The following is a 22,884-nucleotide window of genomic DNA, read 5'->3' as shown; positions in this document are numbered from 1 at the left end:
GTGAGAGAGAGGAAGTCAGTGAACAGAATGACAGACAGAAGTTTAGAACGTTAGAAAGTTTATAGCCAGGTTCCCACCCCTGTTAAAATGGTGAGGGATGGCTATTTCACACCTCTTTCGTGTGTGTGTGTGTGTGTGTGTGTGTGTGTGTGTGTGCGCACGTGTGTGTGTGTGTGTGTGTGTGTGCGTGCGTGCGTGCGTGTGTGTGTGTGCGTGCATGCATGCTTGCGTGTGCGCGTGTGAGAGAGAGAGAGAGTGTGTGTCTGTGTGTGGGTGATGACTTTGGCAGATGGGAGCGAGAACAGTGATGATAGTTTTGAGGTCTGGCTGTGGTATCTGAAAAGCCTTGGGAAATTGGACACACACACACTCACATACAGTACACCCTGTCTCTGTTTCCACTTTCAGACATGCACTGTAATCCGAAAACTCTGCGCCAATTTTACATGTAGGCCTCGTGTTTAAAAAGGACCCCCCGAGTCATTTTTCCATAAAAGTCACTCTGACAACTTATGACCTGGTAACAGTTCCGAAACATTTTCTACACAGCTGCAGTGTGATTTAAAACAGTCACATTACATGGGATGTTTTTTGCATGTAGCATACAAACCAAGACTGGGAAGTGATGCTTTACATGCTGTAGCTTTAAACTCTTTTTGTAAAAATGACTCTTAAGAGAACTGCTTTCCCTTGGTGGATGAGATAAACATCCTTATAGATACCTGTATGTAATGCCTTGTGTTGCGTGGTCTCTCGTGGCTGATGCCAGATATTATGCGAACATTGCATTTCTGTGCATAACAGCCTCTCATATTTGAGTCGAGGTTTCCACAATGAACACACCTATCTGAAAGCCAAAAAGCCGTTCAAGTCTCAAAGATGAAGATTTTATGTCTGAAGGAGACTCTCTATCTCTTTCTCTTTCTGTCTTTATTTATCTTTCTTCCTACCCCTGCATCTGTCTACACATCACTCCTGCTGTCAATTAACTCAAGAGATATTTTAGCATGGAGAGAGTCAGAGAAAGAGATCATGATTGGAAACCACATCCAGGTTGTTGACCTTATCAAAACATATTATTTTGCCACTGGCCCAGAAATAGCTAGCAGGCTATGTGTATCTAGTGTCTGCATACCTTTATACAAGTATACCTGTATGCATGTGTGGGAGGGACCATGTTTGTGTATGTACATGTGCGTATTTGTGAGTGTGTGTTTATTTTTATTGCAAGTACGTCTAGAAATAGCTGTAGGCTTGCTTAGTCAGGTACTGTATGGTTGACTCAAAGTCAGTTAACTGGAGCACTGGGTACGTTGTGTGTGTGTGCGTGTGTGCGCGTGCGTGTGTGTGTGTGGGTGGGCGGGTGGGTGTGCGTGCGTGCGCGCGCGTGCGTGCGTGTGCGTGCGTGCACTATCACTGTGAGACAAGATTTTGATGGCTCTAAAATTAAAACATGATGCAACAGTGGATGATGTTTCCCTGCCTAAAGCACAAACACTACCTAACTGTTAGCAAATGTCACAGCATGAAATAGAGGAGTCTGTTTAGGGTATGTCGTATCTTTTGATGCTCCATAAAACTATCCAGTGTTTTGGTAATTAAATAGAAACAGAAAAAAGATACACGGGCACTTAAGTCATTTTTGGCCAGAGTAATATAACATGATTTTTAAACTTCACAGCCATTTTATGATACAAACTTTAAGCTGTTATGTATGCTGAAACAAAATCAGTGTGTATGTAAAATAATCTTGTGGACAAAACCAGGTTAGATGTTATCTGATGGTAAATATTAATGCATGTTTTATTTATTCCAGGATTTTTCATCAGGTGATTTCAGTCCATCAGCGACTTGTAACCCATTCGAACATTCAGTGCTTCACTTGCTCATACATTCAGTACTAAAACCTGTGCACAAAAATCAAAAAATAGCACTCTTAACTCACTTGCCCTTTTAAAAGTATTTTTTCTTAAGACATGAGAGATGTAGGTTTTCACAGAAAAGGAACATTGAGAACATAGAAAAGGAGAGAAGGGATGACACAACAGCACATGTCCTTTCCCATCAAATCCCCCAAGGTCTCCTCTCACTGCCATTTTCTTGAAATGACCTCCTCGTTAACTACCTTACTCTCCATCCTCTTCATCTCCCATCCTCCACATCTCACCTTCTCCCTGTATTTCACCATTTTCCTATACTTCTCCCCTTCCATCTCACTTTCTCTCAGTGGTGTTATTATACTGAAACAAAATACCCCTGTTGAGAGCCTGTGTCCCTGTACCTCTTCCCATGAGAGAGCCAGTTTGAATTTCTAAACATTGGAGGACATTTGTTGAGGATTAAGATTTATTCAAATTTACATTTGTGTGCTTCAAGAGCAGGCATGTAATAAAGCTGCACATTTTCATTTTATTCAATAGTTAAGAGTGTCGAGAGACTGTCTGAAGCAAAGTTAGCAAACATTCCTGGCTGGAATCAAACCTGGAAAGTTGTGGTTAAATGTATATGTCTTAGACCGCTTACCAATTTTGTGTTAATGTTTGAGCGTGAATGAATGCATGAATCTGTTTGAAACAACTTCAGTGATTTATGTGTATGTGTATGGGTGCGTATGCACCTGTGTGTGTGTGTGTGTGTGTGTGTGTGTGTGTGTGTGTGTGTGTGTGTGTGTGTGTGTGTGTGTGTGAGTTTCGGTCATTCTGAGGTCAGTAGATGGCTATCAGAGTGTGTGTATCGTCAACATTAGCAGGTTGCGCCCCTACCATGTGTGCACCATTACTGCCCCATTTACACATTCTCTCTCTCTCTCTCTCTCTCTCTCTCTCTCTCTCTCTCTCTCTGTCTCATACACACGCGCGCACACACACACGCACACACTGGTAGACATGACAGTTTCCTCCTATATTATTCTTTATATGAAAAAAATAAATCCAAAAGAAAGGGAAAAAAACAACATAAACCCAGAAGTTGACAGACATACCAGGCTCATCTTTACTAACAATATTAGATTGTGACAGGAATATTGGCCCTGATGACATCATCATTATCATCATTAAGAAAAAAATAAACCTTTATAACCTCAAAATGGGAGGGCATTACCCACCATAATGACAAAAAATGAAAATTGGTTTACATGGGAGTGCTATACTGTCCATAAACTAAACCCCCTCCTGTGTGTTTTTTCTGCTGTTTGGTGGCACTCCTTTCTTCCATTAGCCCAAGTTGTCAGTCCTGTGCATGTGAGTTTCAAAGCAAATAGGACTGGACAGATCAACTTTGATTAAAAACATGATTTGGCTCACCAAGGATTTCTGTTGATAACAGCGATCAGTTGTTGGAAACACAGCCTTGACCCAATTGGATTAGCCAAACACCCTTTCCCATTTGTCATTGTTATTACTCTTATTAGATTAAAAGAGCCAATCAGAATTGCTGTTCAGGTTTCTGGGAAGGCTGTCACTTCCTCATTATAATGATAATTGGATGATTAGTAATTAGAAAGCAGATGTATTCTGTTTATTCTCTGTGTGTCCCTTTTAGTTGCATTTCTTCATTTATTTCCCTCCACTTTCTGCCATTCCTCTTTGCATCTTTCTCTCTTTCAGCCCCTCCTCTTCTCATTCTCATTCTCTGAATGTGGGGTGAAAAGGACATTGTTGAATTGCTGAGGGGGGAAATGAAATGGGAATGTCTCTCACTTCACTTTCTGTCTCTCTCTCCCTCTATCTCTCTTGAGAAGACCTCCCAACCAGGCCTGAGAGTTTCCCAGACCACTTTACAACTGCTGCACAATCCAGCCCATTGTCCTGTTGGTTTTCTGTGTGTCTCTGGACTCATCGAGTCTCTGCTTGTTTGTTAGACATGTAGAAAAACCCTGCCTTTCATAGACCCCCTCTTGCTTTTTCTCTCTTGACCCTATCTTGTTCCTAGCTTCTTGTGTTTCTGATGTGTTCACCGGTTGCTGCTTTAAAGAGTTCTCCGAGGTCACAGCTTTGATCATGAGCATGGACTCTAAAAAGTTGGGTTACAACCCATAATGTGTTGCAGAACCAGTGGGTCCCCGCATGACAAGAGAGTATGATATGCTTTCATATGTCTGGACCCTAGGGTGAGGAAGGAAATTTCTCTTTCAGGTCACAGCCAGTGAATGTTTAACAGGTTTTTGGGTATGCTGGAGTTGAACTGGTGTTAAGTGATACTGTGCTCATGTGGAGTGAAGGATGTTTTCTGCAAGTTGTGAAATCTACACACATACACATAAGCTTATCCTTCGGTTGATCACTCTGTACTCATTCGAAGATTTGTATCATATCCTCCTTGCCTGTTTTGAATCAGTCTTTTTTTAAGGGCTGACAATGGTTTACGTATACTTTATGGCAGTTAACTAATCACCAAAAATGTGGGAAATACATCAAGGAATGTTACATTATTATTTATGTCTGTCAATAGAACAAGAAGATGGACTGAGCTTCATACATTTTAACAGTTGCAGCTGTGAAATGTTAACATCTGGCAGCAGCCTAATGACCATCTGCCATTCCTATGCTGCTACATGCTTCTTTTCTTCCCCAGAAATTCTCAAAGTTGGATAGTTAAATGATAATTAAATGTGTTTCTGCATGCATGAAAAGTTATTTTTTTCCCAGTTACATAAACTATGAAAGGCAACATGAGTGTGTGCAAAAATTGAGCTCATATGAAATTCTTTGATACCAAATGGAACACACCATAAATTGTTATGATTTATGAATGTGTTGAAACAGGAAGCAGCTCGTCTTACTGCAACAGGTAGGAGTTTGACGTTAAAATAAAGCAGTGAGGCTGTGGCAAGTTAGTGAATGGATGTACACATTTACCTTCAGCTCGTGTCCTGAATTCATTACTAAAGTTGCAAATGCACGTTATGTTTTCAGTGAAACTAAAATTTAACCCATTTTTAACTGAAGTCATTGTAGAGCAGTAATAGGTTACGCAGTTGCTTATGCATAGGTATAGTGCAAACCATAACTTTTCTTAAGGTACCACACAAACACTGTGAACATGTTTGTGCATAAGTCTGTGTGTGTGTTTGTGTCCCTCCTTAAAAGTCCTTTCATATGAATCCATACTTGTGTGTGTGTGCAGGGGTTTTTACAATCTCCCATCTTCCTTACAAGTTGTATTTCAGAAGTCCTCTTCATGTACCAAATTAGTGGCTATTGAGGGATCGTAATTTTGTCAGCAATTTGTATCCTGTGGTCATGCACAGAGCAAAATGTCCCCAGCTTGAAACTATTACATCTTGCTGAGGGGGAAACTTATTGGCTCAAGATGTGAAATAAAGGAGGCTATTTGAATGGGAAATGGTATTATCAGTAATGGATTTCATGATGTTTCAGGAAGTCGACCACTATACTGCCTATAAGTCATATGTCATCTGTAGTTTGAATCATTTCAGCTACAATAGATGGACATGGCCCATTCAGGTACTTCCAAAGTGCAGCCTCTTCACTGCCAATATGATCAAACTGTCTTTATGGCTGTTGCACATTCAAATATCTAAAAGTTGATATGGCTAGCAACTTGGTTTGCACCATTTAACAAGACTTATGGCTTAATTTGATGTTGCCATTTTCTAGAGGTTCTCTCGGCGACAAGGTTATCATTTCCTCTGATATTAGAGCTTGTGAACATATGTACTTTGTAGAGGTGCATTTCAGAACAGTCAAAAGTGATAACTGTGAATATTTCCCTAACAAATAATTTTACACTGATGTAATTATTGCATATTTTGTGAAGCTGTTTAGACATTTATACACCTTAATTTCTTTAGTCTTCTGAGACAGTTTTTATTTATAGTATTTACAAGTAAAATTTAAATATGTTAATAGTTTGCCTGGAATCCTTATGAGGGACAAATATCTTTAATAACATAGTGTGCCAGATTGAGATTTTATGACACCTTAAAAATTAATTGCTTACCTTTGTGAAGTTATTCAAACATAATAGTGGTAAAAATTCAATAATGTTATTTCTTCACACCCATATTTTGATTGGTCTAATAAGGTGTATTTAAATTAATAGAGACATTTTCTTCCCCTTGGTTTGTATCTTGTTTGGCTGCTGGCACTATATTAGGGTTCCTATTTGTAATAAAGTAGGACCCCTGCCATCTGTTCTAATCTGTCTAAGGGATAATATAGTAGATTACATGTCGTATAGACATCGCACAACTTCAAGATGCTTTGTGTGCACACTTCATTAAGGGTGAAGGTGATGTGTAACAGGCAAGGTGAGAGAGTGAATGCAGCGGAAAAGGAGTTGCAATGACATGAACAAAGGTTTTGAAGGACATTCGACCCGTGATCTGGTACAGAACATGTTTCTTAGTTTGTTGATCCTTCAGCTCATTTCTCATTTGACGTGTTGATCAGAATTTATTTTTTGAGGAGCTGCCTGCAGTAAATTGTCTCTGCGATTTTTGGCTGTAGCTTCATCGCTCAGTTTCCAAATGGCATGGCCATATTATGATGGGATGCGAAACACCACTCCAAATCCCCATTGTTCTGCCCTCTCTGTGTTTCCGAGGCAACAGTCTCCTACCATCTGGAAGGCCCTCATCCCTCAGTTCCTCTCACTCCTCTAATGGGTTTCTCCCCTGTCCTTCTCCCATCTCATTTTTTTTTTCTTTCAGTACTGTTTCTCTTTTTATTCTCTCAGACTTTTTTTAAAAACTTTTTGTGCTCTAATTTGATTCTCTCCTTTTTTCCCCTTTCTCACTGTGGTTTTTGCTTACTTACCATTAGGGTTGTACCAAATAGTTCGAAGCTTCATTCATAACGTTGACATTCAATAGTCAAATGCTGCGCAGCTTTTTTGACGAAACTGACAAGTTATATTCATTCAAGAAAGTTGATTTAATAAAAAAGACTAACTCATTTAATCCGATGAATCACTTTATTCAAATTGAGGATTTTGTTCGAAGATATATATATTTTTTTTTAGGGTGATGACGTCATAAAATATGATGACAGACATTCAAAGCATCAGTCATTCGAAAGCCTCGATAGAAGACTCCAATGTAAAAAAAATTTTTTAAAAAGACATTCGGTGCAGCCCTACTCACCATATTACCATTTACGCTCCATGATCCTCATTTTCATCTCATTCCCTGCTGACTTTGTCTTTTGTTTTTCTCTTCAAGGTCCAGTGTGTTTAATCACCTGAAAATATGAATTTTGTGTTTTCATTAGAATAAGCTGTTTTTATCTACAGAGGGAGCGGGTCCCCTTCCAATGAGGTCGCCATGTTGCATCGCCATGTTTCTACAGTAGCCCAGAACAGACAAACCAAACACTGGCTCTAGATAGGGCCGTTCGCTTTCGTTTTTCGCAAGTGGCCACCATAGTTTCTCCTACACGCTTGGAAGGAGAGGGTGAGGCGAGTGGTGTTTCACTGCTAGAGGCCACTAAATCCTACACACTGCTCCTTTAACACTTCAGCCGTGTTCTTTAAAACGAGTACTCTGAATTATGCACCTTCACAGTCACACACATTCATACCCTGATAAACACATGGCATTTTTCCAAATGTGTATACACACACACTTACATACACAGGGGAATGTAATCATGTTAGTTTCCTGGACTGGTCAGTTTGTAATTCATGATATCCGGGTGGATTAATCATATTTGACAGAACTTTATTGACAAAGACAGATAGGAGCCCCTGAAAGGTGTTTAGTTTCATTCAAACGTGAACTGTATGAACAAATAACTGGGAGTGTGTGTGTGTTTTGTGTGCGTGTTCCTCTAAAGTAGGGCCCATTATTCTAGCAGATGCTGACCTTCAGCATGCCAGTTCTCTGGAGGGCAGCACTTGTTTCCCTACCCCCAATTACTTTTCTTTCTTGTCCCTCCCTTCTCATTTTCTGCTCCTTTCTTTCTCCTGCTTCTTTCATGTTTTTCTTCTCAGCTCACAAGACATCCATCTGGGAGGTTCAGTCTCTCTTGTAGTCCTATTTGTCATTCCTTTTTCCTTATTCATTTTCCTCTACCTTATTGTCTTCTCCATGTCTTCTCCCTCAACTTTTTCTCCTGTTGTCTTGTTTTTTTTACTTGACTGGCTAAAACTGATTTTAGGACACCCTTCTGTTTCTTGTCTACACCTCGTCCATGTCTTTCACTCTCTCCATTTCTTGTCCTCATCCTTGTCTGTTTCCTTCCTCCTCTCCTCTCTGGCTCAGCCCTCTGTGGTCACACCTCTTTGTCTTCTGTTTATGCTAACTCCTTATCCTCTTTACATTCATCTGCCTTCTCTCTGTTCTTTGCTCTTTGATTTTATTCTTTAGTGGTCTGCTCTTTGCCTGGAAACTCCTTGCTGGCCTGTCATTTTAACACAGGTTTGCCCCTGCTGTGAAGTCCTAAACAATTACATCTTTGGCACGTAGTCCAAAACACAAAATTAGTAGGCAGGTCAAAGTTTGCATCTTCATGTTAGTTAAAGTGAGTTAGTTCAATAATCCCCAGTGAAATACTGTCTGATCTTTATTTTTTGCACACTCTTAACCCTCCATTCAACCTGTCTAACCAACAATATTTGACTCAGATGTGCTTGGTATTCAGGTTTGTATTTCATGTAGCTGCCCTCTTGTTGACGTAGGTCACTAAACCTCAGCAACTCATTCAAAGTGTGGTGTGACAAGCTAAGAGTTTCAACTCATCATTTTCTTCTGTCAGTTCTATTCACAGCCATTAACATTCAACTGCTACATAATTTGAATACAAATATTGACAGTTGTTTCATAATAAGGAGTGACATAAACAACCAGAACTTGATTCAAAATGAGGTTGCACCAATTTCAACAATGTCAGGCTCCACTTTACTGCAGAAGGCTCTCCTCTGATAGCAATGGTTTGTCCACATTGTGCTACGTTAATCTCCAGTGGACCATTGCTGTAAACTTTAGCATAGCTTAATTTAACATGCTGTAACTAGCTAACTACCCACAAAAGAAACCTAGCGTCATTTCTAAAGGCAAAGCGCATGTCATTAGTTGACTTGTTATTAATATGTGGGGTTACAAGTTGAGCTAGTAAAATACCCATTGAGGAATGGAAAATCAACTGCGTGGGAGCCAAAGTGCCACTGTAGAGTTCAGAGGTCAGATTAACAATAGCAGCACTGTCCTGTCCCTAAATTTGGTTTGTTAAAGTTTACACTTCAGCAACTCCAGTCAAGCTTGCATTAGATATTGTTACATTTGCCAAACTCATCGCTTAGTCCTCATCCTCAAATTCTTTTCGCTTGTTAAAGTAAAGCATAGTGTGTTAAAATATAAACATTAAAGCATAAATCTAACCGCTGTGTTGCTTGTCCAAGTATGTTTTTCTGTAATAAGCCTCCAATCCAAGGGTTATAATTGAACAAGTAACATTGTAATTACATTATTATTTACATAAGGATTTAACCCTGTTATAAAACTAGGGCTAACTAGCTCTACCCTCGAATACACGGACAATGCTGTTGTTGCTGAGGGTGCTGACTTTTTGCCTGGGACGTGTAGCTTCTAGCCTCAGTCTTTTAGCATGATATCGTGTACGCAGCCATCATTTCCGTAAGACCCTTTTACAAGCTTTTTGTTTTAAAACAAATCAGCTGGAATCATTAAAAAGTCAGCTAGAGACAGAGTTTTCAACCAACACACATTTTAGCCTTAACATTAGCCTACACTAGCTAGCTACAGCTGCTTTTGTTTACTTCTGGGTAAAATCACCCTAAAGACCCTAAAAGTCAGCTGTTTCTCGGCGTCAGTCATGTCCATGAAAATAAAACATTAAGTTTGCTTTACTTCTACTGCAGTTGCAGGGTTATCAATGGTCCAGTCCTTGACCAAATGGTTGTTAACTTTACCAAATGGTATTGAGGGTTTGAATGTTATGTCTATGTATTTGGTATGCACCCTAATCCTGGTTGATAATACGCTTCCTTAGCCTTTGACCCCATCTTCTAAGTGTTTTGTGGGAACTGATGGAGTATCATGTGACTTCAAGGGGTCAGGAGTCGAGGGAGGTTTAAGGGTCTCTAACACACACACACACACACACACACACACACACACACACACACACACACACACAAGCATCAACACAAACCACATTGACAGCTGAACCAACAGAATACCATCTCCGACTTACACACACATACACTCAGACACACAGTATGTAACCACTTAACCAAAAGTAGCTTAGTGTCTTATTGGGCTTCTCCTAATAAAACAGAAAATCCTCTCTCTGCTGCTTCAGGCGTCACTCTTAATGACTCAGCTCTGCTCCGTTAAGAGTTTGTTTTTTCATTCCTCACAGTTAATACAGTTCCAGATGCTATATACTGTACCTGTGCAGTGTGCTCACACAGCAGCTTTGTGCGGTTTGACTTAATCAAACAAAGACAACTGCCAGTCATGCTGAATCTTTGCTTGATGCCTGAAAATCTTGGTTAACTGCCTGCCTGATGCCTCTGAAAACCAATGATTTATGGCTATGTTATTTTTTGCACATGTATTCTGTGCCACCTGTATTGTACATGGCACATAGGGCGTTCTCGTGTTGGCACTTGTGTTTCTGTGTGTGGACCCAGTGTAGTAAACATAGTAGTAATGAACAATACATGACAGAAATTCATAATTACAGCTCAGGATCCCCCTAAGGATCAGATGATATAATTGGATTTTGAAGTACTTTGCAGGATAAATGTGCATATTCAAAAGCAACATCTCATTTCCTTGAAACTCATTTAATGTTTTAAAGCTCTAATTTATAGAGTTCTTGATTATACCACATATGTGGGTGGAAAAATGCTAACTGTCCTTGTTTAATATTTAATATTATTACGGAAGGACATTAGGCAGCTCAAGAGCCTTTTTTTTAATGTTTCGTTTCATTCCGTGATCAACCCTGTTTTAACATTTTCTGAGTACCAGGTGATTTTGAGGATGATTTTCTTTCATAAGTCAATTTCATAGATATCTTTATGCTATAATTCACAGTATACAATAGAATTCACTTCAATAGAATTTTTCTGAGCAATTCAAAACCATTATTAAATATAATTTTCAAAAAACCCAAGATGTGACACAGGTTTTATTTTCATTCCAGTACAGTCTTCTTACAAATTCCTCTCTTTTCCCACTCTTCCTTGGAAAGAAGATCAAATATTTCTCCACCCTTCATTATTTCTCACTTAAGCTTTTATTGCCTCATTGGTTGGACTGTGATGCCTCTGTGATTAAAGCTTCATAATTAAGTATCACATTAGGAGGATGGAACTAAGTTAAACTTAGTTAAACTCCAGGGACATTATATCACAGCAGCTCCATTTTCACTGCGGCTCACCAAATGACATTACAACAGCAGTTGTGGAACAATTTGAGCTATTAATCTGTTTTATTACCAGACTGTCAAAATATCGTGACTCTCATTGACAAAGAACTGTTGAATGCAATTTAAATATATGAAGTACTTTCCCAACCTCAAACTGAAAATCAGTTTTAAATGGATATCAACGCAAGGTGAAGACTCAGCTCTATAAAGACTCATGAAGAAATAACTGAATTAAAGCTGCAGTAGTTTATCTCCTCTTCTTCCCCTCGCTCCTCTTTCACTCACTTTAAATATCACTCTTTACTCCCCTCTCTTTCTCCCTCCCTCCTTTCTTCCTCACCTTCTATAACCCTCCCCCTCTCATCTGAAACTTTTCCTCTATTCCCATTTTGAGGCGGTGTTGCTTGTGTTTGTGCTTTAGTATTTGGTTTTATTGAGACAATCCATCTGCCCACGGCTGTCATTGCCTCTCAGGAGTTTTTAATGTTTTGTGTCAACGCTGCGTCTTGTCTGTCTTTCTTAAAGGTATTTGTGTCTCTCTGAGACAGGATGGGATGATCGATGGCTGTGTGTGTGTGTGTGTGTGTGTGTGTGTGTGTGTGTGTGTGTGTTGTGTGTGTGTGTATGTGTATGTGTATGTGTGTGTGTGTGTGTGTGTGTGTGTGTGTGTGTGTGTGTGTGTGTTTCCACTAGTAGAACAGCTGTATCCAGCCCTTTTAGAAGGAGTGAGTGAAAGTGTGTGTGTTTATGAGAGAGAGGGGCAGGTGCAGAGGACATATAACAACTCCTTGTTTCCTCCGACATCCATCAGAAATCTCTTAAATACCAGGAAATTAGAAAGGCTCACGTTACTCTCAATTACTGTCAGACCTTGAGAGAAATCTGTCCAATTATCCTTTCAAATATCTATAATATAATAACCTATGTACTCTGAGCGCACTATCTACATAACTAACAATATTAAAGAAGTCATCCCCAAACAAGTATTACACAGTTGAATTTCACTTCAAACTGAATCCTCAATGGCTTTTCTGTTCTGCTTGGAATGTCTTCAATTCTTTCGTTTTGCTTTGATTACTCTCTCAATTATGTTAAACTAGTTGTTGCATGTGCCAGGAAGCTGTTCATCTGTTTCTCTCTTTCCATCTTTCTCTCTGTCTCTCTCTCTCTCTCACACACACACACACACACACACACCAATATGCACACGCATACACACAGAGAGACCACCAGCCTCTTCATTTGGTCTTAACTCCTCTCCAGCTGGGTGCCAATTTGCCTCCTCCAGAGTACGTGGGGTTTGGGGGGGGTGATTAGGAGCTAGCACTGCATTTAAGCTAAGGTTTGCTCTGTGTGTGTGTGTGTGTGTGTGTGTGTGTGTGTGTAGTAATGGGTTCCATCCTCATTACTCCATAATCCCCAGCTGCTGTGCAGTGCTGTCTGGGTTCCTGGAGGGAGAGTTCCAAACCGGATTTACAGTGAATTCCCTAAAGATTCCCACTGGATTTCCACTCCATTCCCATTCAAGGTGGCAACTCTCAGAAGATTCTGAGGCTGCAACTAACAATTATTTTCATTATCAATGAATCTGTCGAGTATTTTGTTTTGACCAATCGATTTATCCTTAGTCTGAAAAATGTTAGAAAATGGGGAAATCACATTTCCTGAGCCAAAGCTGATTTTTCAAATTGCTCATTTTTTCTGTTCAACAGTCCAAAATATGTCCTATTAAAATGATACAAAATGATATAATACTGCAAAAAGAACATTCAAAAATTGGCTGTGATTATTTTCTTTCAACCACTTAATCAACTAATTTGTTTCAGCACAGTGTGTGGATTCTACGTTTGCTTTTTTTTGGCTTTCAGTATTTCCAGCTTTATCCAGCACCTGTTAAATCCCAATCCTCCCAGAGATCCAATATATTGACAATATTTTCCATATGTTTTCCCACTTGATTTCCAGTAGATTACTGTTACATTGACCACAGGCATTAACAGAGGTTTGGACATCACATAGAAATCTAAACAGGCGGCCACAAGCAACCAATAAGCACATATTCATTGGTCAGAACCACTGACAGATCACAGAGGTGAAATGAATTCTTATTAGTAAGGTGGAATAAAATTTTCCGTGTGTCTTTTTATTTAGAATACTAGCATCTCACTCCTCCTTGCCTCTTATCCTCATCTCGTTTCATTCTTCTTTACTCTATATTTCATGTCAATGTTTCTATTCTCAATCCTTCCTCTCTATTTCCACATTTATTCTCCTTCCCATGTTAAACTTGTCTCATCATATATCTCATGGCCCACTGGCCTTTTCTGCTTCATTTCATTTTCTCTCTATTTACAGGTGTGTTACAAACAATTATTTGTACAGTTTGATTTTTTAAAAAGTGACATCTAGTATCATAATAATAAAATCATAGTGCATTATAAAGAGGTAATAGATAAGTAAAGCATTTATTCATAAAAGCTGCTGACGACTAAATTACCTGTACATTTCCATATGGTGTCCTTTTTTCGTGACTACTGCTTCTTTATTGTATCTTCCTCACCTCTTTATCTCTCTTCTTATCCTTGTTTTTCATCTGCATCTCTTCCTCATACCTCCCCCTACACTTTGACTTTCCTCCCCTCCTTCCTTTCCATCTTATCTCTCGCTCTCTACCTCTCCGTCCTGCCTTCTACACTTCCCTGTCACCTCTCCACTGCTCTTATCTCTGCCTTGGTGACATTATCAAGGGCCAGGGGCCAAATGCTGAGTGACAGATTGACCGACTGATATGGGCACAGGTATACAGTCAGGCTCAGAGATGGATAGCAAGCCATTCAGATTAGCTGCCAGGCAGACTTATAGTCATAAAACTTCTAAAAAGAGAGAGAGAGAGAGAGAGGCAGTCAGGCACATGGACAGACAGGGCAGCTGGCAGACTGACGTGTTGGTAGGCTTTCCAGCAGAAGAGAAGCAGACAAAACGGCTGTGGCTATCAAGAAGGGAGACATTTGAGACATGTAGCTGATATGCTTACCCAGGGTGACTTACAATAAGTGTAGCAGAATAAGTTGAAAACCAGAAGACAGATGACAGATAGGTTGACAGATGAGTTGACATCAACTCATGTGTGTGTGTGTGTGTGTGTGTGTGTGTGTGTGTGAGCGCTCACACACTCTAATGGCGGAAATGGAACCAGGAGGGGCACAAGCAGACATCCCAAACATGATGGGCATGTAGTTAGTTAGACTCTTTCCACTGCTGACCACCCAAATTGACACACACAGGCGTCAGCATGGAGACCACCAGCACTCTGTGTCTGTGTGTGTGTCTGTGTCTGTGTGTGCTCTGTGCGAGTATTTATGTACAAATCTGTGTTTGATTCAGTCTGTTTGTCTCTGTGGTTGTGTGTACATTAACATGATCTCCAGGCAACAGACAACAGGTCAACTCTGTGATTCGTTGGAGGCTGTGATGCCCCACCCACTCAACTATGCATATCAATGATAAGTGTCATTATGACAGTCAGAGTAACATGATTCTGCTCTGAACACATTTTAACACAAGTACATGCTTCAGTACACAGTGTATTAATCCAAAATGTGAGTCAATATAAATTGAATCAAAATTGTATTTAGCATTTTTAAACATATGACAACATTAATCTCACATTTATGTACATGCATAAACAAGCATGCACTTCTAAAATAGAAGCAAAATTTGAAAAACATAAATGAAAGAAGGAAAATGAGGCAGATGGGTAGATTGAGGAAGGGTGAGAAACAAATGTAGACAGATGAAAAGAGACAGAATGACAAAATGTAATACCTCATAATGTTAGCTATGTGGACGACACATGTTTGTGTACTTGCTTTCCACTGTGCACAAGACATCGATATCTATTAGCAGGACTGGACTGGATTACCACAGCTGTGTGTCTGTGCGTATGTGTGTGTGTGTTTGTGTGCGTGTGCTAACTGAGCCCTAGCCTACTTAAAACTGTCACATGTCACTTATATTCTGTTGCTATGTGATCTTTGGCTGGGATGGGCTATTGGCTGTGTGTGTGCCTCTCCCCCTCTTTCTCTGTAGTCCAAAACAAATTGTTTTCAACAGGTTTTCATGAATATTTTCGCCATTTAGTCAACAGATTTACCAGAGAAACTGGCAATAAGTGCAGCATTAAAATTTGATGTTATGTTCTTATTAAAAGACATAAAAAGAACACCACTAACAAAACAGCAAACTCTAACATGATGTTCATAGTGCCAGCAGTTGGTTGATGATTTGTTTTATTGTGAGTGATTTCAGGCAGAGCGAGAGGTTAAAACTGCATCTGTGTAGTGGTGTCATGCAGGCAAATCATGTTTACTTCACTTTTTATAGGTTCCTATATTTAGTAAGATAAATTTTGTTATTATTTTATTTGAAAATAATAACAAAATGCCCATCGTTTTCTTTCCATTGACCACACAGTAGATATAACCATAGTCTGTCAAATAAAAGTTGTACAGAACAGTGAACTTGTATAAACGTATTGTCGGAAAGAAAAAGGAAGCTTAGTACTGTTAACAAAAGGCGGTAACTGCATTTTGTTCAGCCATGGGCACCTTTTCTCAGACAAGCTTTTTGACTATCCAGCCATTGGCTCATTGTTGATTGGTTAAGGGAGTGAATGGACCTGTACTGACATACAGCTGTTGCCAAGCCATGCCAAATAAAACTAGTTTTTTCACAAGTATAGAAAACTCACTTGTTAAATTTCTAAAACTTTGTGTTTTCTTACGCCATCATTTGTTCCATTCTCTTCTCCAGACGAGGTCCGTTGGATCCAGCTGACTATCCCATGCAGCCCTGGTCAGGTCATTACCCCGGAGCTCCCCAAGCCCCACAGGGATACCCTCAGTCCCCGTCCTACCCTAACCCCAACTCCCAGTCTGGCCTGTCTTACTCAGGCTACCCACCTGGCCAGCCATATGCACGGCCAGGTGACCATCGGGGCGTCGACCCTGGGTACTACCCCCACCCAAGGTAATTAAAATTTGCTTTATATCACATGATCCATAATTCTGTACACAAAGGTTATACTCTGACATGAGTCAGAAATGAGGAGTAGTCTGTAAGTAAAGCCTGACTTCTCTACTCCTGTCTTGAATTTTTGATAATAACTTCACTCATCCTTGTTTCAGTTACACTGTTAAATCATTCATTGCTTTCTGGTTGCCTTTTATTGTAAAACAGCACACCTGTCCTAACCTGTTCTTTCTCATATTGTGATAATGGTTGACTTCTTGTTTTCTGCTCCTAGCTCCCAGCAGAGAGGCCCCTTGCGGCAGGATGTGCCCCCATCTCCTACCCCTCCACTTCGTGGACTACGGTACGACACCATGACGCGTGGAACCGGGGGTGGAGGTTACAGGTAGGGCTAATTTGTGGATGAAGATGATCCCAGGAAAATTCTGAGAGTGAAAATTGAAATTTGCTAATAGGAGAAAGCAGCATCTCGTCTTACAAAAGTAGTTCTATAATTGCAAAAGAAAGCAGTTTGTTCCAACAAATGTACAATAAAGTTTGAAGTATTTGTCTCACTTGGATTACAGTATTTGGAATATAATTCTACAGTAGTACATTTTATGTAAGAACACAAAAATTCACTATGTCCTGGATAAATCTGAGACCATGTTTGATTGGTTACAGGCACCTGGTGGATCCCAGTCACGACCAATATGGCTATACTGGGGAGGGAGGGAGACAGCAACAGCAACACCAAACCAACCCAAGACAGAAGAATGCCATGACTGCAGCTGTGTAGACCAATCAGGTCTAGAGATGAAAATGAGCAGAATGCTAACTGCTTTGTGTTGTGCAGCTCTTCTGCTTTCGGTACTCCAATGAAATAGAGTTGAAACCTCTTAATGGTGTGATTTGAATTACCGTCGTTATCAAACATTGTCTCTGCTGTTTGAAGTATATGGTAATACGCAGACAAGCAATGTAAAGGAGGTTAATTATAGAGTGGCCGGCGCGATGCATAATGTCTTGTTGTTTGTAGTCATTTAAATTGCGTGAGTCTTCACAGTGTATAAAATTAGCAGCGTTTCTACTTTTCACCATACACTGATTAAGTCTTCTCTTTCAAGAATCAGTCAGAGCCACAAAGGTAATTGGATCCATTTAAATTAAGGCAATAAAGGCCTTAATACATACCGCTCTACACACTCTCATATCGCACCTGGTGGCTTCACTGCTGCCAAAAAATAAAATATTCATACATGTAACATGTTAACTTTCTGGCCATGTGTGGCCATTCACAGAAATAAATGACACCTTTTAGTGTCAGTATTTTTGTGTCATGAAGCCAAATTTATTTGTGAGACTAAAGCAGTTTGTGTTTTCAAAAAAAGTGATTGTAAGGCTTTAAGTCTCCTCTTGAGGATGTAGAAGATGATGGAAAAAGTCGAAATGTTCCTGCGTTCCAAAACATCACGTACAGTATTGTTTTGTCAATGAATTATGAAAACATTTGAATAATTGAATAGGGGTGTAACAGTGCACAAAATTCACGGTTCGGTATGTACCTCGGTTTTGGGGTCACGGTTCGGTATGTTTTCGGTACAGCAGGGAAAACAAAAACATTTTTTACTGTAAGAGTTAGGGCACTCAAATACTGTCATATTGTCAATAAGAAAAAATAAATAACACAAATAAATAACACAAATGTCAGTAATGCTCCATCGCAAGACTGTGACGTGTTGATAATTCCTGAACAACTACAACTTGCACTGGTTTATACAGAGCTGCACAGCGGTCTAAAATGCACACGCGAAGGCACATTGTAGGGGGGACAATGACTCACATTCCATTCTGTTTTTGTCTCGTTCCACTAATCAACACGTTCAGCTGATGCCATCGTAAATGACTTGTTTGAAGTGTTTCCACAGACAAACCCGACTTCAGTTGAACAATGTCGACATACAGTTCGACACTAATCGTTGCCCATCGTAACTAACCGGGAAACCGTAATGCCCCCATAATGTGGATCTATGTCACGGGAGGATCCTCCTGCTCTGGTCTCTCATTTGTGTTTGCCATTCGGAGGCTGTGACACTGCATGAGCTTCACTAACCTGGCTAACCGGGCTAAGCCGACTAGCATGCTACAGCTGACACTCTAGAATTTCTGTTCAGTGTGTGTGAGTAGCAGACATAAATAGACTATTTTGACAGTAATTGTTTGGGTCACCAAATGTCCTGAACCGAATGTTTGGGACGAATACACGTACCGTTACACCCCTAGTTTTTAATAATGCTATTATTGCTTTTCATTTCTGTCCGAAATATTTCTCTCAGTAGATATGAGTTTAAATATATTTTTTAATACAGGACTAGATATAATCTGATTCTGAAACCACGCCTGGCTGTTGGTTTACAGGACTCATGAATGACCCTGTTCCTGCTTTAAAATGATCCCAGAATGACAACATTTCAAATTACATTGTAGAAGTTTAGAATTGTTGAAGAAATCTGAGGCACTCAAGAGGGTAGTGATTTAAAAAGCCTTTAATATCTCATGGCTATTTAGTCATAGTAACAGTTAAACACATGCCTACGCATTTCAGCGATTAAGGCCTTCTTCAGGGCAAATACAAAATAGTCGCCTTTGGGCTGTTTCTTATTTTTTTAAATTGTAGAAGTACTGAAATTTACATTCATTTATATTAATTTTGGGACATATTACCATTATTGGACCTTCATTTATCTTTTAATAATTCACTTTATCAAGAATGACCTCTACTTGAATGTATGAAAACTTCTCGCATTACACTTTCACAGTCATCTGTACTTAATCCATGGAGTCAACCTGTGTTTACTGAATCATTCCAGCGTAACTGGAGTTTTTGCTGACTTTTTGGTTTTCTATCAAACATCCAATTCAGAGTTAATCCATTGCTTTAAACAAGAAGCTGACGACCACATTTTTCAAACTTTCACCAGAATTCCAACCTACAAACTTTGACGTTCTGGAAGAAGCTCTGTTAACACGACCTCCTGTCAAATTACAACCCAGTTGATGCAACACACACACACCAAAGCAAGATGGTTCCAACACTTCATTTTACACTCTTCTAACTTTTTATTGCTGCCTTCTCCTCTACTGGGAGTAACTCCTACTCTTTAGACAGTATTTGTTTGAAACTCTATAAAACAACTAAATTATCAGAGAAAGAACACATTTGATATAATTGTGCTTGATGATTTACAGCCATGTAAAATGAGTTGGAGAATACAGGAAAGTAGCAAAAACTACAGTAATGGTGGAATAGGTCTGTATTTTGTATAATTTAACCAAACCACTACGATGGGCTATTGTGTCACATGTCAGCCTTGTACCATTTTCAAGCTGAATGTAGAGTAAAATGTACTATACTGCTGGGTAAGCCAGGCAGAGCAGCCTTTTCTTTTTTTTGGCAGGTGTCTAACTGACCAGTTGCAGAGCTCATTTTCACTCTGTATTACTTAGCAGCCTCTTTCTCTGTGTGTTGTCTGTGTATGCCATATACTGTAGTTTGGATGTGATGGGTGTTCGTGGCACATCTCTGTGACCTGGTGGTGTAGGCGTCACTATGTGTTGAAGTGCACACAAGTCCTGTTGAAACATGAATTGAGCTTCAGAGTGCTCTTCACAGTGCTGCACCATAGTGCATATCCATTTAGCCACTTACTAAACCATCAATTAAGTGTAACTAAGAGTTAGAGTCTAGCTTAACATTTCCGCATTTCACTCCACAAAGCTCAGCAGTATTAATTTCAATGGAGATTAAATGTTAAAAATGACATTTCAGGATTGGGCGAATTGCATTTCTGTTAATAGACTGAAGATGAATTCCCACTAAAGTGAATGTTGAGAGTAATTTGACTGAAACCCATGAACAAGAATGTGAAGTAGATTTTGTCTCAAAACCATCTCATTTGCTTGTTTGTTTGACAAACCTGGATCTTGATTGGAAATGAGAAAGAAGGCGGGCAGGTAGAATGGATGGGTTAAAAGAAAAACAGTGAAAAGAGGGGCGAAAGGAATAGAAGTGAGGGATAGGTAGAGAATCAAGGAAGGAAAAATTAAGAAAAAGGGCGCAGAGAGGGAAGAGGGGTATTGATAAAGAGCGATAAAGCAACAAGTAATAGACTGAAAGTATGGATGGAGGGAGGTGGAAGAAATGGTAAGAACAGATGCAGTGCAATGACCCCAAAGCCTTTGTGGTTTACAGTGGTTTGATTCAGAGTTTTCAAACAAGAACAGAGCAGAGGAAGGAATGAAAGTTCATAAACATTTGGGCGGCAGTTGTTCTGCAGTAGGAGGAGGGTTACAGGAGTGGGCTTGTATTGACTGAATGTAGTGGCTTTGGGAATTACTTACAAATATTTGTCTTTTTCATGCTATTATCACTTTTCAGCACGTACAATAATAAAGCACATGTTTAGGAGACTGGCCTGGTGTTCAACTCTCCTGTCAAGTATAGAGAGTAGACACAAAAATACTTCACATGCCCCTTTAGATCATTCACTCCTTTGCTCAGTGTTAACATTGTAGCAGACAGTAGGCTAGCACGTAAGCCTCCACAATGGTGAGTGATAGAATAGTGCCTAGGAAAACAGGGGAAAACAGTTAAATGTATTTGCAATATGATAACAAAATAGCATATTGTTTTATACTCCCAGGGCCTTCTGGGTGTTGGGTGATGAGACATTACAACTAATAATCTACATTCCTGAGTTAAAATGTGTGAATCTGTTGCCAATATACCAAAACAAAAACAGTTCTCTTCATTACCAAAAGGTCAGTTTTATTACTATGGATAATCATAGTTGTCTATATGTTACAGTATGTTAGAGTGAGCATGGAGCACCAGAGAAAATGATCTACTGGGGTCACATGGACGATTTTGGTGTTTCCTGAAATGTTATTGCACTTCTTTAAGACAGAATGATCAGAATGCAAAGATGGAGGATGTCTTCTTAACTGTGTCTATCTGAATGCTGGGTCAGTTACTGGTGAAGCTTTGCTGAGCAACAGTATATTGAGATGTGAACATTTCATGAAGGTGTGTTATTGTTACTCCTCTGATACATAATTCACATGTATGTAACTCTTCACAAGCATTTATTTTTCATGTATTTCTTTTTCATGATAGTCTGTGTTGTTGGTTGGGTATACCAGAGTCGTGTTTGGCTACTGTTACCATGCTACTGTCAGAAAGAGGTACACTGTATACTTTTGCTCACTTTTCTTCCCCAAATTCCGTTCATGTTCGTTTTGCTAAATTTTATATGCAATTTACATTAAAATAATTAAGTGTTCTAGCAATTTTAAACTTGCTTTTTCAAAAATTGGGAAGAAAAATCCAAAAAATGACATTGTAGCACTTTGCATAGCATGGTTAACATATCAAATGTTCTGTAAGCATGGCTCTTTGGTTTTTGGCAGTACAGTATGAGTTGCACAAGCTGAAGGTACTAACCACAGTATTCTATATGAAGAGTTCTTGTACTCCTGGTTCTCCCTGTACAGAGACCAGCGCAAGAAGGAACCAACTAAGCAACCTCTCTGTCTTAGAAGTATAACTTTTTTATTAAGCTGCTTGTATCCAAAAATCCAGAAAAACAAAAACAAATCTCATTTTATAATGTTGTTACAACAATGATTTCTATTCTTGTTTTCCTGCATTTTATATTTATGTATATAACATCTTTTTTTTTTGCATTAAAATATTCATTTTAAAACAGGATTTGCAGAAGATGTCATACTTTGAATGTTTTAAACATGTGCTTCTTTTTTAAGCTACAATGCATACCCAGCACATTTGCTAAGGTTAATTAAATGTGAGTCAGGAGAAATTATTTCCCTCATGTCCCCCATACACTGCAAGGTGAATCATTAACATTGCCAACCCAATTTAGTCCATCATATAAGCGGCTGATAAATTGTACCTTTGTGATAAGAGATAGATGTTAGCCCCAAATTAATGCAAGTCTAATTATCAATTAGAAAAAGAAGATAAGGTACAGTGATTGCGGCACAAAGTTTTTTTAGTCTTTCTGGCAAAGTGCCATCACACTGCTAGGTCATATCCCTCCGATTAATAGGTATTTAGTCACAGCCTGGGGCTTAGGTGCTTTCTTATTTATCAGACACTATGGGTGCTGGACTCGGGCTGCAATCAGAGAAGTTACCAGTAATGAGACACAGAGGGTAAGGGAATGTTTTATCAGTCATGGCTTAATTAGCATATCCCAGACCTCTCGGCCAATGGGGAGAGGGAGAGGAAGTAATTAAATTATCCTGAGTCCCTTCCAAGGTTCATTTTGTGCACAGTGTTCAATATGTGTCTGTGTGTTTGTGTATTTTCAACATTCAATGATTATAATGCCTATTTAAGTCCTGGTGTTTGTGTTAATGCATGTCAGAACTTAAATTAGTTAAAGAGATTAATTGCTGGGTACCTCTGGACTGTGGATCAAACATGTCGCTG

At 39.4% G+C, this 22,884-nt stretch overlaps 1 protein-coding gene across 4 annotated transcripts in view; it reads left to right on the top strand.

Annotated features, from left to right (window-relative positions):
* pard3bb (par-3 family cell polarity regulator beta b) overlaps positions 1-22,140 on the top strand; it is a 212,230-nt gene extending 190,090 nt beyond the window's left edge. For all 4 annotated transcript variants that reach the window (XM_044216505.1, XM_044216503.1, XM_044216504.1 and 1 more), the window contains 3 exons: positions 16,173-16,388; positions 16,666-16,776; positions 17,055-22,140. In XM_044216505.1, coding sequence (XP_044072440.1) covers positions 16,173-16,388; positions 16,666-16,776; positions 17,055-17,169 — 442 coding nt within the window. In that variant the 3' untranslated portion in view covers positions 17,170-22,140. The remainder of the gene's footprint in view (positions 1-16,172; positions 16,389-16,665; positions 16,777-17,054) is intronic.
* Positions 22,141-22,884: the final 744 nt, after the last annotated feature.

This window comes from Siniperca chuatsi, linkage group LG12, assembly GCF_020085105.1.
Source record: "Siniperca chuatsi isolate FFG_IHB_CAS linkage group LG12, ASM2008510v1, whole genome shotgun sequence".
Lineage (NCBI taxonomy): Eukaryota > Metazoa > Chordata > Actinopteri > Centrarchiformes > Sinipercidae > Siniperca > Siniperca chuatsi.
Note: the sequence above shows the minus strand (reverse complement) of the source record. Positions and strands in the feature narration are given on the sequence as shown.